Source organism: Schistocerca nitens, chromosome 7 (genome assembly GCF_023898315.1).
Source record: "Schistocerca nitens isolate TAMUIC-IGC-003100 chromosome 7, iqSchNite1.1, whole genome shotgun sequence".
Taxonomy (NCBI): domain Eukaryota; kingdom Metazoa; phylum Arthropoda; class Insecta; order Orthoptera; family Acrididae; genus Schistocerca; species Schistocerca nitens.
Window position 1 is genome coordinate 484,673,934 of NC_064620.1, and position 16,756 is coordinate 484,690,689.

At 41.0% G+C, this 16,756-nt stretch overlaps 1 protein-coding gene across 1 annotated transcript in view; it reads left to right on the forward strand.

Annotated features, from left to right (window-relative positions):
- The window catches only part of LOC126195700 (PR domain zinc finger protein 10-like), a 91,836-nt gene extending 81,239 nt beyond the window's left edge, over positions 1-10,597 (forward strand). The window contains exons 6-7 of the mRNA XM_049934328.1: positions 1,724-1,764; positions 8,259-10,597. Coding sequence (XP_049790285.1) covers positions 1,724-1,764; positions 8,259-10,532 — 2,315 coding nt within the window. The 3' untranslated portion in view covers positions 10,533-10,597. The remainder of the gene's footprint in view (positions 1-1,723; positions 1,765-8,258) is intronic.
- The last annotated feature ends 6,159 nt before the right edge of the window (positions 10,598-16,756 follow it).

The following is a 16,756-nucleotide window of genomic DNA, read 5'->3' on the forward strand; positions in this document are numbered from 1 at the left end:
GTCGACAATCCCTCATTGTATTAATTACCTGGATGACATAATTGTCACAGACTGCAACACGAAGGAACACTTGCACAACCTCGCACCCTCTTTCTCAAATTCAGGTCTGTGGGCTTGCGTTGCAACCTGCGTTAAGTCCAACTTCTTCCAACCGTCCATTGAGTATGTGGGCTACACCATCTCTCGGTACGGCGTCCAGCCACTAGGAAGTTTGGTCCAAGGTATCGTTGTCCTTCCTTGGCCCACTTCGCTGAAAGAGTTACAAGCTTTTTTAGGCAAGATTGCCTATTACCACCGGTTCATTCCCAGGGCTTCCACCGTAGCCCGCCCCCTGTACTGCCTTCTGCGCAAGGGTGTTCCTTTTGATTGGTCGCCTGCATGCGAGCGAGCATTCACCTCGTTGAAGGGCCTCCTCACGTCAGCGCCTTGTTTGGCTACTTTTGACCCCCATAAGCCGTTGGTCCTGGCTACAGATGCTTCGCAGTATGGGGTGGGGGCGGTCCTGGCCCTTCGCAACGCAGATGGTTCCGAGCAACCACTGGCGTTTGCGTCTAAAACTCTTAGTCCCGCGCAGGCCCATTACTCCCAGTTGGAAAAAGAGGCTTGGCCATTGTCTACGCTGTTACCAAGTTTCACCCTTTCTTGTATGGCACGAAGTTTCAGTTAATCACTGACCTTAAGCTGTTAATATCGTTATTTGGCCCCGCCTCTCAGATTCCGGATAGGGCGGCCCACAGACTACAGCACTGGGCCTTGTTCCTCTCTAAGTACCATTATGACATTCATTTTCGCCCTACTGGACAGCATGCCAACGCCGACGCTCTTTCCCGTCTTCTGGTGGGCCCGGATCCTCAGTTCGATCGAGGGGAGATTATGTGTTTTCATTTAGATGTGGTGTTGTGCCAAGCGGTTGATGGCTTCCCGATCACTAGTTCTCGAGTCGCCAGGGAAACGGCAGCTGACCCGGTTCTCCGGCAAGTAGTTCACCTCGTTCAGCAGGGGTGGTCATCCCACCCTCCAGGCCGGGCCTCGGACCCTCTTTGTAATTATTTTATTCTACGAGACCGCCTCTCGGTCTTGGAAGGAGTTCTCCTTCTGGCTACTGATGATACAGCTCCTCACGTGGTTGTTCCAGCAAGTTTACGAAGGGAGGTCCTCACGTTATTACATGAGGGGCACTGGGGTGTTTTCCATACTAAAACCTTGGCTCACAGACATGTGTACTGGCCCGGTATTGACAGAGAAATTGAGCACTTGGTGGCCACCTGTTCCCAGTGTGCGAGCCAACAGGCATCTCCCAGGGCAGTGTTCTCTTCATGGCCGCCGGCAACCCAAGCATGGGAACGTGTTCACATTGATTTTGCGGGCCCGTTTCTCAATGGCTTTTGGCTCATTGTCATTGATGCTTATCCCAGATTCCCATATGTGGTTCGCTGCTCCTCAACCACTTCAGAAGTTGCAATCCAGGCACTAGCAAAAATCTGTTCTGTGGAAGGTCTGCCAATCACCCTGGTCTCGGACAATGGTCCGCAGTTTATTTCGCAGACCTTCCAGGATTTTTATAGGTTCTTCGGTATTCGGCACGTTTGCTCTCCCCCCCTTTCATCCACAATCGAATAGGGAAGCTGAGCGCATGGTGCGCACATTTAAGACGCAGATGAAAAAGTATGTGCACGAATTTCCTGCGGAGGAGGCATTGATGTTTTTCCTGACGGCATACCAGACCACACCAATGGGAGAACGCAGCCCCGCAGAGCTCCTCCAGAGGCGCCAACCTAGGACTCTGCTGCACCTCCTCCGGCCTGATCCTCGCCAGTCTTCGCAAGACGGAGTACCTGGCTTTCCACTGGGTATGTTGGTCTGGGCACGTGGGTTTGGTCGCAATCCACGTTGGATACCGGCGGTGGTCCTGCGCCGAAATGGCCGCCGGCTCTATACCTTGCAGGCGGGTGACCGGGTGGTACGTCATCACCGAAATCAGCTACGTCCACGTTTGGGCACCCACCCTCCGACCTCTTGGACACCGGCTTCCCCATTGCCGGCACCCGTCTTGGTTTCTCCGGGGACATTACCGCCTCTCCCCGCTGTGACTCCGCCGCACTGCGATGGTTCTCAACCTTGGCAGCCTCCAGTAGCTGCAGCACCGGCATCGCCATCGTCAGAGATGCCCCAGCGAGAGCCGGCCCCCCTCGCAGGCCTGGTTCCTCAGGAGGCTGGTTCACCTGTGGTCGTCCCTTCCCCATCGTCCCCGCCACTGGGTCTTGCCCCTCCCGAGGTGGAACTGGATCCGGAGTTCAACAGCTTGTCGCCCGTTCTGTCCCGGGCTGTGGTGGTGGGACGACGGGGGCCTCTTCGTGTGGGTCCCTTCCAGCCGTATTCGAAGGTTTCGGCTCGAGGGTTGGCGGATCCCCTCGACTCCAGCCTTCCAATGGATGTGGAGGTCATCGCTCCTGCCCGACGCTCCACCTTCCGACGCAGTGGATCACAGTGGCTTCACCCCTCCGAAGGAGGAGGAGTGCAGTAGCCACCAGAAAGATCGTGGGAGGCGCACATCGTCACGGTGCGTCATGGACGGTAGTTGCTGCAAGTAGAGTCCCGTCCACCAGAGGGCACGCGAGAATTCGGACGCAACCTCTGCCGGCGGAACAACAACAACAACAACTCAGGCAGCACGGGCCGTGCCCAGTCAGTTAACATTGGGCATGCCTAAGATACAGTCCCGGTCTAGAAGTGCGACGTAAAATGTGAACAGTGTTACTACATTCAGTGTACAAAGAAATTACACGTTTTTGGTTGTCTGTGGTCCACTGTAAATTCAACACCATTAACACTTTGGTGTCCAGTCGCAAAGAAAAATTTGGAGTACAGAAAATAAGCCATTTATGCCACTATTTAAAATATTGTTGGAAAATTTGAATTTGATGTATCTTAAAGGGTAATACCCATTACAAAAGACCAAGCTCCAAGGTCTATTTTTTATATTCGTTGTAGTTCTTAGACAGATTAAAAATTTTAAGATAATAATGACAAAGCATAATTATCCTTAAAAAAAAGTAATGTTTGCTGTGACTTATTGAGTTATTTCACATGTAATTTGCTTTGTATGAGAAAGTCTAAAGCATTCTGGCATGCAAAGAGGTACATTGCCATCAGGACAATACCAGCTTATTTTTCCAGTAAATTGCCTCTTGTTTGCTGAACGAATCTTTGAAACTCACTTTGGATGCAGCTTTGTCACCAGATTCACTGTAAAAAAGATAAGCTTAAGGTAACTAAAACAGAACTAAGTTATAATTACAGCAGCATTATCTGTAGCAATAATATTAGTGACAAAAAATTGTCGCAGGCTACAGCTTACCTGAATAAGAATCTTCTTCAGACTGTTCCCACTCATACATCACTCTCCGATCCAAAATCATTGAATTCTTCCTCTTGAATTTCCAAAATTTCTTGCTCACTCAACAAATGTGACATATTTGTAGCGAAATTACAGCAAACTGCAAAACTTAACAAGTACATAAATGAAACTTGTGACAACGTGAGCAGACAATGGCTCAGTCAGTTACAAAAGTAAGCTCTTACAATCACTACTTCTTACTTCGAAGTAATTCTAACAGCTGACAACAGAAAGTAGCACTTTCCAAGGGTCGGGTAGCGAATTGTCTGTACATTGTTCTCATACAAAACGAGTCCAGTTTTTGAGCAACAAGTGCCTTGAGCATTATGAAAATCATGGCCCGAGATAAACTCAGCCATGATTCTGTGAACACAGTGTTGTGGCTGGAGTTATGCTTGAGGTTGGTTGTCAAAGTGTTAAATGTATTTGAATTTTATTGAGAATGAGAGTGTGAAGGAGAACAAGATGTAGCCTATAAATGATACTCTACCAGTCCACTCTGCAAAGTGTTCCCCAAACTTTAGGAGAAATTAATTAAGTAATGCACAAATTCTAAAATAGATATGCACAAAGAGGTCATTGTCTTAGCATGGCAATGGACCTGTTGACAATTCATTAGAATTATGTATTTAGCTTTTCCTGTGTGAAAAGCATATATTTCTTAACATGCGTGTTCTTGTATTTAAGAAGTTTAATCTCGTGTTTTGTAAGTGTATATTCAGGCAGTCAGTATTGCAGTAGTTGCTTATTTGTTTGTTTTCAAGAAAAGTGACAATTTGGTTCAACCTAGTTAGCCATTCATTCTTGCTCCAGCTGTTACCTGTGTCACATCTCTCGGGCAGCTTTTCCTGTGATTTCTTGATAGTATATATTGCTTAAATTAGTATATATTGCCTAAATGTCACGCATGTTTTTATATTTAAGAGGTTTAATCTCACATTTAGTAAGTGTAAATTTAGGCAGTCTGTTGCTCAGTTGTCATTTCTTCTGAACAGCCAGTTACGCAGTGACATGTCACAAGTGTAACAAGTTGCATATCTAGATATCTGTCAGCTTTTATAGTTCACTATCACAGTTAGTCATGCTAGGATGGGTAGGATGCATGTGTACAGCGTGCAGACGCAGGAGAGCTGGCTGCAGTTAGTGAACAGTTGAATGTAGTTTTGGCTACAATCAGCAGCCTTCATAGCTGCTGACTCGGGTGTAGTGGTGGCAGAGAATCTTGTGCATCACATGGGACACTTTATGTGTTGCTTGTTTAAACCAATGGTTCTGCTGCTGAGGCATCTCCCAGTGTACCCGATGTGATAGATCCGCCTTCAGAACAGAGTGGGTGGCGGTATGTAAACGCGTTTGCATTGCTCAAGCTAAAGAACCAGTATGACCAAAATGAAGGCTGGACGCCTGGCCTTGCCTACTCACCCTGTGATTGAACAGCTGACTGTTCCATCAGCAGGTCCGAGCAGGCACTCGTTGACAGGTAGCCCGCTAGTTGTCAGAAGCTCCAACATTAAGTGTGTTTTGGAGTCTCTTAGGAAGATAGCATCCAGGGCTAGAAAGAAAGCCAATGATGTGCACTCGGTATGTCTGCTGGTGGGGGGGGGGGGGTCTCATCTGAAATGTGGAGGTTGCCTTGCCTTTGGCTATCAGGAGTGCAGGGTGCAGATGTGTGCACGTTGTGGCTCACATCGGCACCAACAACACCTATTGCATGGGCTCTGTGGCCATTCTCAGTTTATACAGTTAGCTAGTGGAGGTGGTGAATATTGCTGGCCTCGCATGGGGAGGAGGAGGGGTGCAACCAAAGCTTCGAATTTGTAGCATTGTACCCAGAGTTGATCAGAGACCTTGGCTGTGAAGCCAAGTGGAGGGTCTAAACCATAGGCTTCGTCAACTCTGTGACAGTTGTGACTGCAGATTTCTAGACCTGCATTATTAGGTGGGGAATTGTGGGATTCCCCTTGATAGTTCAGGGGTGCATTACACGGATGAAGCAGCTACTCGGATAGCAGGGTGCTTGTGAAGTGCACAAGAGTTTTTTTTTAAAGCTAGACATTAGTTTGGCGTACTCTGATGATCACCCACCAGTCGACATGCAGATAGGAACATCAGGCGCTGGTCAGAGTAAAGACATTTCAACTGTCAAAATTTTATCGGTAAATTGTTGAAGTATTCATAACAAACTTCCTGAATTTACTGGCCTCCAAGAAAGTTCTCTAGCTCAAATTACTCTTGGGGGCAAAGAGCTGGCTAAAATCCGAGTATGAAAGCTCTGAGGTATTTAGCGAGTCATGGAACATTCATCAAAAGGATAGGTTGGGTGCCACGGGAAGGGTTGAGAAAAATTTTGGTCCTGTGTAAAATTGCTAAACGGATCGAAGGCTTCTGTCCAGCTACTTGTTGACCAGTCTGTTGTGGCAGTTGAAGATAGGAAAACAGAAACCAAAGCTTTAAATTCCAAGTTTAAGAAATTGTTCGTGCAGGAGAATCGTACAAACATTGTTTGACTATCGCACAGAGGCCTATATGGAGAACATAGTAACAAGCATCCCTTCTGTAGAGAAACAACTGGAGTAATTGAAGACAAATGAGTTACAGCTCCGGGTGGAATCTCAGTTCAGTTTTATAAAGAGTACTCTGTCCCATTGGCCCCTTACTTATCTTGCATTTATCGCAAATCTCTTGCCCAGCACAATGTCCCAGTGAATGTTCCAAGTAACTGGAAAAAAGTGTGCAACTCCTGTCTATAAGAAAGGTAAAAGAACGGACCCACAAAATTACAGCGCAATATCCTTAGAATTCTAGAACATATTTTGAGTTTGATTGTAATAACTTTCACAGAGACTGAAAACCGTGGTTTTAGAAAACATCACTCACGTGAAACTCGGCTTAATCTTTTCTCACGTGGTACGCTGCAAACTATGGATAAGGGGCAACAAGCAGATTCCATGTTTCAAACAGTGGAAAATCCAGGATGGGCTCAGTTGCCTGAAACTGCAGTCGTGTGAGTTGCGTTTGCATTTGTGTGTGTGTGTGTGTGTGTGTATTGTTGACAAATGCCTTAACACTGAAAGCTATAATTGTGAGAGTCTTTTTGTTGTGCCTATCTATGACTTGGCATCTCTGCTATATGGTGAGTAACAGCTTTCCTTCTTAATCTTGTTAGATTCCATATTTCTGCATTTCTGAAAAGCATTTGACATGGTGCCTCAGTGCATACTGTTAACAAAGGTACAAGCATATGGAATAGGTTCCCACATATGTGACTGGTTTGGAGACTTCTTAAGTAACAGAACCCAATATGTTGCTCTCGACGACGAGTGTTCATCAGAGACAATGATATTGTCAGGAGTGCCCCACAGAAATATGTGATTGGATGTCTGTTATTTCTACATCCATAAATGATGTGGCAGATTAGGTGGGCAGCAATTTGCGGCTCTTTGCTGGTGATGCTATGGTGTACAGAAAGATGTCGAAGATAAGTGACTCTAGGATGATACAAGATGATTTAGACAAAATTTCTAGATGGTGTGATAAATGGTGGCTAGCTGTAAATGTACATAAATGAATGTTTTAATGTAGATGAGTAGGAAAGACAAACCCATTATGAACAGACACAGCATTAGCAGTGTCCTGCTTGACACAGTCGAATCATCTGAATATATGGGCATAATGTTGGAAAGTGATATGAAATGGAACAAGCATACAAGGATTGAGGTAGGGAAGGCAAATAGTTGACTTAAGTTTATTGGGAAAATTTCAGGAAAGTGTGGTTCATCTGTAAAGGAGACCGCATATAGGACACTATTGCGACCTTTCCACGCCATTAAAGGAAGAGACTGAAGCAGTTCAGAGGTGGGCTGCTAAATTTGTTTGGTAGTTTCGAGCTCCACGCAAGTATTACAGAGATGCTTCAGGAACTCAAATTGGGGATCCCTGGAGGGTAAGTTGGTAGTTGATGGGTTGGAAACACATCATTATTGTTACAGTCTACACAGTTCATAGATGTTGGCCATTGATGGAATTGTGTATACACTTGGAGTAAACCCAATATGTGTCAGTTAAGGCCTGAAGGTAGTGTATTGAATCACCAAAACTGGTACCCATATAATAAATAACATTGAAAGGACAGAAGGACAACTGTAGGTATTCCATTTTGTCACATATGAAACAGTGTAATCAATCTCTGCCGATGCAATAGGCACTTCTCGCACAAAATAGTAGTGACGTGGCATTTGTGTGGCTACTGTGGTGATCCTCACATAAATTGCAGTTCCTATAGGAACTGTTTACTCACTCTTACTTCACATAAGGGCTGTTTATTAGTAATGATATGAGATGTAAGTAACATAAGTCCAAGCTTTACGGCCATGTTTAGTCCTCCTTGAAACGTGATGGTAAGCTCAAGCTTAGTGACTTGCATTTGACATTGTTGTGATGAAATGGCTACTCACAAAACAATGAAAATGTGCCAGTAAATAGAGAATGATCTTTGATCTATGCACTGGAGAATGTTCCCGAAAACTATAGTCTGGCTTCTGTACCTCTTCAAAGTTGACACTTTCAAGAAAAAGTAATGCTCTAAAGAAGCATGCTTTCTGGTAAATACTTCTGCCTATATTGCCCACTTTTCAACCAAGATATAACACTTACAAAATAAAAGTAGACATTTCAGCAATTTCTGAGAGCTGCAAGACAGTGATCATCATGTGATGAGGCCAGTGAGGAGCCTGAAGATAGGGATCAGTCATCATGAAATTGATAATAGTTGGGATAACAATCTGTCTGTAACAGTAATCAATGTCATTTTTTTGTTTTTACACTGACAGAAACCCGTGAAGAGCACGGGAGTTCACGGCAGCTGCGGCCCCGGCCCCCAGCCAGGGGTGCTCCACCAGCCACTTGTCGGAGGTGCCATCGGCGACTGGTGGGCACACGCCAGGTGTGCAACCGTTGCGCCACCCTGACCAAGGCTCTGGCGACGGGTGGTCGTTCCAGCACTAGGCGCGGGCTCCCGACTCCCGCCGTCATGTCTTCCCGAGATGATAGTAGCGATGGCGCAGTTCCAGGTACCTCTCTCTCCACAGTACATCGAGGAGATGAAGTGTTGCAAGAAGAGCACCGTCCAGTTGCTGAGGCACAAATTAATATCCCTCTTAGTACTACCACAGAAATGTCTACACCTAGCACATCACGACATACTCTTAGAAGCGGCGACACAGCCATGGAAGCAGGTGGTAGTATTTTGGAGGGACAACGTTTGATGAGAACTAGCAGCAGTTCTAGGAAGTCTTCGGGAAGAAGTAAGAAGGATGCAAAGAATGAAGAGAATCTTCAGAGAGCAGCATCTAGTCGTAGTGGTGGAAGTGAAGGTAGCGGAAGTGCTGCAGCCAGTGGTGGAGGCCTTGTCGGTGGTGGCAATGGCAGTAGTGAAAGTGGTGGCACCTCATCTGCAGAAAGAAAAAGGTCTAGGACGGGGCCATCACCTGGTCGACATGTGTGCCATGTATGTTTGAAAGCATTTGGCAGCCCAGGTAAACTGAGCCAGCATATGTATTCTCACACTGGAGAGAGACCATTTGAATGCTCACAGTGTAAAAAGGCATTTTCTTCAAAGTTTAAGCTTGTGCGACATGTTCTTATACATTCTGATGAGAGAAGGTATAGGTGTACAGTATGTGAAAGAACTTTCCATCGCAAAGATCATCTGAAGAACCATGTGAAAGTTCATAGCCCAGTGAAGAAAACTTTCAGATGTGAAAGAGAGGGTTGTGGGAAAGAATATAGTTCATTTCTCAGTTTCCGGAAGCATGTTGCTGTGCATGCAGCTGAAGAAGGAAATTTGGAATGCAAAATGTGTGGAAAAGTGTTTGCCAACAAAGAAGAAATTGTTTACCATCTTAAAGTGCATGCTGGATCAAGAACTGTCAAAAACCCTTCAGATAAAAAGTATCGTTGTGACCATTGTGACCGTAAATTCTTCACTCGTAAGGATGTCCGTAGACATTTAGTAGTCCACACTGGGAAGAGAGATTTTTTGTGCCAGTTCTGTCCCCAGAGATTCGGCCGGAAGGATCATCTGGTACGTCATATCAAAAAGAGTCACCATGGTGCAGCAGCAGGCCCCGTGACGAGGGGCAGGGGTAAAAGAGTTCGCGCTGCTGCTGCCGCTGCTGCTGAGATATCTCGAAAATCATCTGTTGTAAGCCCTAGACCCTCGACATCAAAAGCCACTGTATCTACAAGTTTAGAGTTTGAAGGAGAGTCTTCTACAATACCTGGTCCATCTTCATCTTTTTGTGATGTAGAAGAGACAAAGGATATACTGATGTTGGAGGAAGATGTGGAAGATGATCCACTAAAAACACCATCTATTGAGGAAATTCTCCAGCATTCGCCTTCAAGGAGCAGTTCAATTCTGCTGAAATCAGAAACGACATCTATGGCATCAGGTGAGAGATCTGCGGTGACAGTGCACCACAGACCACAAGTATCAGAAGATTCCCGTACTACTGAACTATTGACAGAATTGGTTTATGGTCACCAACATCCAGTCCCTCCACCACCTCCATACCCACCATCATCTCAGTTTAAGTCATTTGAACATGGAAGTGGTGTAAAAATGGAGTATCCTTCACCAAGTTCTCTCTCACAATCAGAGGGGACGATGGATTTCTCGCCATATCTCAGCCTAATACCATCGACATCAGCTTCATTATCTGAAGACATAGTAGATGAAAGTACTGGTGGTGTGCAAGAAGAACTGCATCGATTGCTCTCTGTAGGTGAATCAGGCTCAGAGGGCCTCCTTGTCCCTGACCCAAATATTTCTTCCCAATTTTTACATCTAATGGAATCTGCAGCAACATCTCTGGACATAACAGGAGCATCTGGGTCTGCCAGCACTTCCTCTGAAATGATGGCATCACTCCTTGAATCATCAGAGGATGTTTCAAACAAACCTGTACCACTACCTCGCTTCAACCAAGCTTTCCAGCAGCAACAACAACAGCAGCAGCAGCAACAGCAGCCCCAGCCACAGCAGCAACCGCAGCAGCAGCAATCCCAACTACAGCAACAGCAGTCACCTACAGCACCCCAACAGCAGCAGCAGCAGCAACAACAACAACAATAGCAGGGATGGCATCATCCACTGTCTCTACTGCCACCATCATTATCTTTGTTTGTGACACTGTTGTTTATCTTGCATACATATCCATGTGTTATCCAACTCTTGAGGAAGCTGCAAGAGCACTGGCTGGCAATGCATAATATTTTCAGTCTGGATTTTTTTATGTTATCTGTTTACTAGTCATTTGTGATGTTTTAATTCTGCGTATTTCCATTATGTGTCAGTTTTGTAATTATTTTTACTTGTGTTTCTAAAACAAAATGAAATATATAGGTTTTGTATTCCTGCAGTAGGGGTATAGAGTGACGTAGTTGATTGTTTTAGATTACACTTCCCACCCTCTCCTGTTTTTGAAGGTGCACAGTAATTCTGCTCTGAAACAGTATTTTTTAAAGCCAACTAGGAGTGAGTTCGTAGGAATATTTTGTGTAACATTTCACTGTCATTGCCATACATAGGGATAACATTCTAATAATAAAGGCTGAGATGTGTTGAAGCAATGAACTAAGATACTTTTTATCTGAGCATTGTGGTATATTTAAACTCATCAGTCAAGATGACAGCCAAAATGTTAGATCAAATCTGTGCTACCATTTCTTGTACATGAGACAAATTTTTGTGTCAATTCTTTCATAATTTGCATAACCGGTTGGTACTCTAGCTGCTTCTAAGAGAATTAAAGTACCTTAAATTAATATTTTTATATAACAAGTATTTTACTAAAAATTGTAATAGTGTTGTGCTGATCAGCTTGCTTGCCATTGTTGGGTAATTTTTGCCTGTATTGTTTATACAGTCTTCTCAGTTACTCAGTTGTTAACATTTTCATTCCATTTTAATCGTTTCTGCCCCAGAAATTAATCGGGACTTAATTTGGGTCACAGCATACAAACAACAGTCACTGTTATTAAAAATGAAATTGTTTTGAAATCTTGATAGTTTCTATAGCTTGCATAAGAGCAGTGGATGTAAAAATAATTTTCCCTCTCACAACACTCTTTTTCTTTTTACCCAACACACTTGCAAAATCCAGTAGACTAAATGACACATGCATTAACTAAAGTCACTGGATACAACAGTTTGCCAATGATTTATGAAATAGTGATATGAGTCTTGATTAGAGAGAGATACAGAATATTGCTGAGAACTGAAATTTCCCTGTATTTAATAGTAAGTTTATGTGAGGGAAATATCTTACAACTGCCTTTCTATAAACTCTTAGATATACTGTATATGCTGTATGAATTCAGGATTACCATTCCACACATTTGAGAGATATGAAATATTTCAAATGATGATGTATGCTTCATTTGGGAAAAAAGATGCGAGCACAATACTGACCAGTCTCTGATCAATATTACATAAAACATTTGTCCTTAGAACTTTTGAAGGCATCTGAAAGATTATGCTGTCATTTATTCGATCCTGAAGTTGATTTTATAATCTGTGATATGGCCTCAGTTTACTGAGTAGAATAATTGTGTAGATGATTCAGTAACTGAAAATTCCTTGATGGCGCAATATGTAGAATAAGGGAAAGGCAACCTTTCACCTATAACAGATCAATGTGTGGAGCACCGAAACGCATAACGAACTTGTTCTCCATCTGTAATGACCCCGTTGTCAATGAGACATTAAAACAGCAATCTCCTCCTCTCCCGTGGCCATGGCTAGAGTCTTGCTTATCATTATGTGTTTCTGTGGTCCATGCATCAATCCACTACAGGTGAGTGGTTGCCTTTCCATTATTTTATGTCCAGATGATTCATTATGCACCCTGCTTTATTCCTATGTCTTTTGTTTTCGTCTCAGGCACAATATTTTTTTCAGCTTAAATTTCATTCCTTACTATTGGTTTCTCAGCAGTACATCTGTTGCTCCTCCTAATACTCTTTGCCTTTTATCTGTTCTGGCAAACACTGTATATGTAGATACTTTGTGAATTTTAATTTTGAATAGTTGTTGAAAAAATTATATGAATGTGAAAGCTTTAAGCCTTTACAAGCAGCACATGGAAGTATATTACAGAAGTTTCTTTTTAAAAATAATGAGTTCATTAATAGTGAGTTGGTTACGCTAAACAAACAAAAGTGTGAAGAGCCTCGTAACTTATCATTTTATGATTTGACACTATGAATGCAGGCTTCCATTAGTAGTTATGTGATATCTGCAATCACCTCTCCTAGATCTTCTGAAGCCTTCAGCATAAGATCTACTGCCTCTTGCAGCACAAAAGATAGCAGCTATTTTGCTTATTAAGTAGCCTGTAATTCTGAAAAGACTTAGTTCATTTCTTTTGTTGTTTTAACATTTTTGATTGAAATGTTAACAGTTTCATTATTTAATGCCATATTCCCTTCCCTCTGCTGACTTTTGGTATGACTATATTGATTGTGCTGCTTGTATATATTGTTTAAAGCTAACCAAATGTAATTTATTACATTTATGTAGAATTCTGTGTTATCTGAACCAAAGTAGTTGTAGAATGCACTGTTACTCCACCAACTTCCCAGTTTTAATTATTTAAAATTAGCATTTAAAACAGATAGCCTGTTTGTAAGCACATGGAATATTACCTCTCTTAAATATAAAGTTACGTTTTTACTTACATAATGGAGTGTACTTATTCTTAGAAATAAATTTTAAACTAATATTTGATACATATTTACATATATCTGTATATGTCCGCTATTTTTGTATGACAGTATTTTATTGTTTGGAATACATGGCAGTAGGCTTGCAGTTACAGAGTTCATAAAAACCATCTGTTAGAAGAATGATATTGTTAGTAGTATAGAAAGCGTGATGTTTTTCATTTTCTTGTGTATATTTATCCTTGTTCAGCTTTTTGCTGAATGAGATGACAGTATGCAACTATGTTGTAATATTTTATTTAATCAGTTTTTACTACAGGGAAACCATTCCAATCATTTAGCATAGTAGTGGGAACAGTTTGCACTGCATTGTCAGTGTAGTATACTCCTTATCAGGTGCAGCCACAATTACTTGAAATATAATATTGCATTTCTTTTATTTCTTTGAAAGAGTATTTTATTGTACCAACACTCATCTAATTCAGAAGATTCTGTCAGTTGTCATTTTTAAACTATGTACCTCCACTTCTTTTACTCTGCTGTAGCTACACTGATAAATTCTATTTGTCTGTGCCCTCCCTGTTTTTTCCCTACCTCATAGTGCCTAGTCTTGTGTATATCATACGCAATTGCCAAATTTGATAGTGCTAACTAACATTTCAAATACATAGACTTTCAGCAATTCTTTCCTTTCCCCAATGTTCATTGAGCTTAAAGGAAAAAATGGAGTAGAGTTAAATGCCATTAAAGACTATCTTCTGTTGATGTTTGTTCAAGAATTTTTACAATGATTCGTTTATTGTTATGTAGTTACAAGGAAAGCAAGCAATGTGCTCACCGTACAATTATTTCCTCAACTTATTTTCACAGATTAAATTATTTTCTACGTAGCATAGAACATAATCATGTTCCTTTGCAGAAATTTTTAAACAGCAATTAACAACAAAAAGTCTTCATTGAAGTAAGAGAGTAAATCGTACACTTCCTAGAAATTACAAGTCATGACAGTTCTACCACTTAAACATTTTTATGATGTATGTGGTCATTATTGACATCACCAATTTTCTGCTTGAAAAGACTTTGTAGCTTTGTAAGTATTGCCGGTTAAATACGTGTTGTATCTTTTAATGTACCCATCCTACTTTCTTATAAAGCATGTAAAAAAATTAAGCTTTGTTCAGTTTTTTTTAACTGTGAAAGATTCATTTATAACAGCGTCGTTAAATTCAAACAATTTTGAGCTCATGACTTAATGTGTGGTGCTGCTAGTCCAGTATAATTCTTAATTTGTTTCTCATGTCATCTGAAGTTGTAGTTATAGAATGTAGAGCATTGCTTTGTTTCTCTGTTGTTTCCTGTGATATCCTTAAAAAATAATTTTGCTGATATCAAACCTACATTATCTGGAGAGCTTTGTATTCATGTCCTCAAAACATCAAGTGAAATTTTACTAAATTTCTGTTTGTGCAGCCCGTTGTTGAAAATTTCATCATCTTCAACAACCTTTCCAGTAACCAAAATACATTAGAAACCTCCAGCCCAGTCCTTATTAGTTAGCCATGTAACTTTATATTTCTGTTAAATTGGTTCAGAAGATAGCTATGTAAAAAGATGGTGGGTGTGTATGTTTAAGAAATTAAGAAATGCCATTGTGCCTTGCATATGGTGATGAGTGTATTCTCTGTTAACTGCAGGTCTCTGTTCTGATGTGTGTTGTAGAATCTACCTCGTTGAGTGTGAAATGGACTGTAGGGATGCAGGTTAGAATCCAGCCTGCAGGAAAGTACAAAATACGTAGGAATAGGGATTTAAATAATTAAATTGTAATTATTTTTGTATGTGTGTTGTTTTAGCTAAATGGTGTTTTGCAGAGGCTTAGCATTTTATTTTGGAAAAGTGTTAATGTAAAATTACACCTAGATGACAAGTGTGACTGGAAGAAGTCCAGAGGATTCTGCTGGAAGGAAACTATACTAGCTGTGTAATCAGTTATTCAGAATCCAAAGAGAATATTTTTTAAATACTATAAAAGTTGCCATTTTCCATAGCACTTAACAAGAAAACTTTTAGTTCATTTCATGTGGTGTGAGGCAGTCTTATGGGACAGTTTCTGCCAAATAAAAAAAGTGCAAAAGTAATTCCTCGTTTGAAAACCATCCAAATTATCTTTGCAGCAGCACATTATGAAAAGTTATTAAAAAAATTGTGAATGGAGCTACACTTTTTAACCAAAAATTCTCGTAAACAATTTTTTTTTAAGTTTAATTGAAATATGTCTGGTTAACTGTACTAGTATTTTCAAAATTTATATATATTTACCAGTTAGCATCATTTTTCTTGCATTCCATGTTTGTATTTCACATTGCAATGGCATTGTTTATGTTGTATAGCATTTAAACCACAAGCTGTAGAAACCAGATGTACTTTTCTTAATGGGACCACTCCGTGAAATCCTAAGTTCATTTCATCTGATTTGTTGCTATTATCATGTCTTAAGCTGTAAAATTCCTGTTTTTATGTGGGCTCCAGCAACTACTTCTTTTGGTAGCAGTACAGACAGGCAAAGGTAATCCCGTCCACAACAACAGTCCCACCGACTATGTGCTGTTTCTCAGGTTTGTTGCTTATTAGCTACCTCATCTTTTTCTTTACCTCAAAGCAATTCAGTTCCACCTTTTTTCACTTTGATTCCCACAAGAATCACTTTCTTCTGGAATATAAGTACAGTGGAAACTCAGTTAACCAAACTAATTGTTGTAAGTCATTTGGATAATCGAAAATCTGGATATTTGAATTTACGAAGAAAAATGATTTTTGTATTATTAATTCTTAGAATGATAACCTACATCACCTGCACATTCTTATCTTTTAGGTACACTGTCACATGGTTATCTTTCTAGGTTTAATACATAATATTATTTGTTCGTTCAGAACAATAAAAACAAATTAAACTTACTAAAATCAACAAAACATCAATGTTTGGTAGGAGATTAGAGACAGGTTTTCATACACACGTACATATTTTCTTAAAATTACTAAAATACTGTAATCTTAAACATGAAATACCTAACAAAATTGCATGAAAGTCACTGTATCTGATTTCTTTAAAAATATTTGGCAACTATCATTTGAAGCAAACAGTTTTTTCTCTTCATTGCTGCTACATCACGAATTTGTTTTAATCATAGTGAACTCACAGTATCACACTGTTATTCGAACCATTTGAAAGTTCTACATTTTGTTCTGTATCGTCTTACATTTCCTGCTGTTGTTCTGCTGTGCTCACTGCAGGTGGATAGTGTACAGAGATATTTGCTCATGGTTGACAATCCAGATATCACAAATCCGTATAAATGAGGTCGGATAATCGAGTATCCACTGTATTCATCTTACCTCTCATATTTTCACATTTCCAGTTCTCTTTTTTACCTCATTAATTCCAAATTTATAAATGTTTTATCAGACTTAGGAATACATCAGTTATTTTCATATGTTGTTGTTGGACAGATTATATTTATCTGTTGTACAGTTTTCTGCTTATATAGTTGTTTTTGACCTTCCTTTTTTAATTTCCCTTTTTTTTATATAAACAAAACTTTTCAATTGTTTGGTCTCTTTTAAGAATCCAAATTT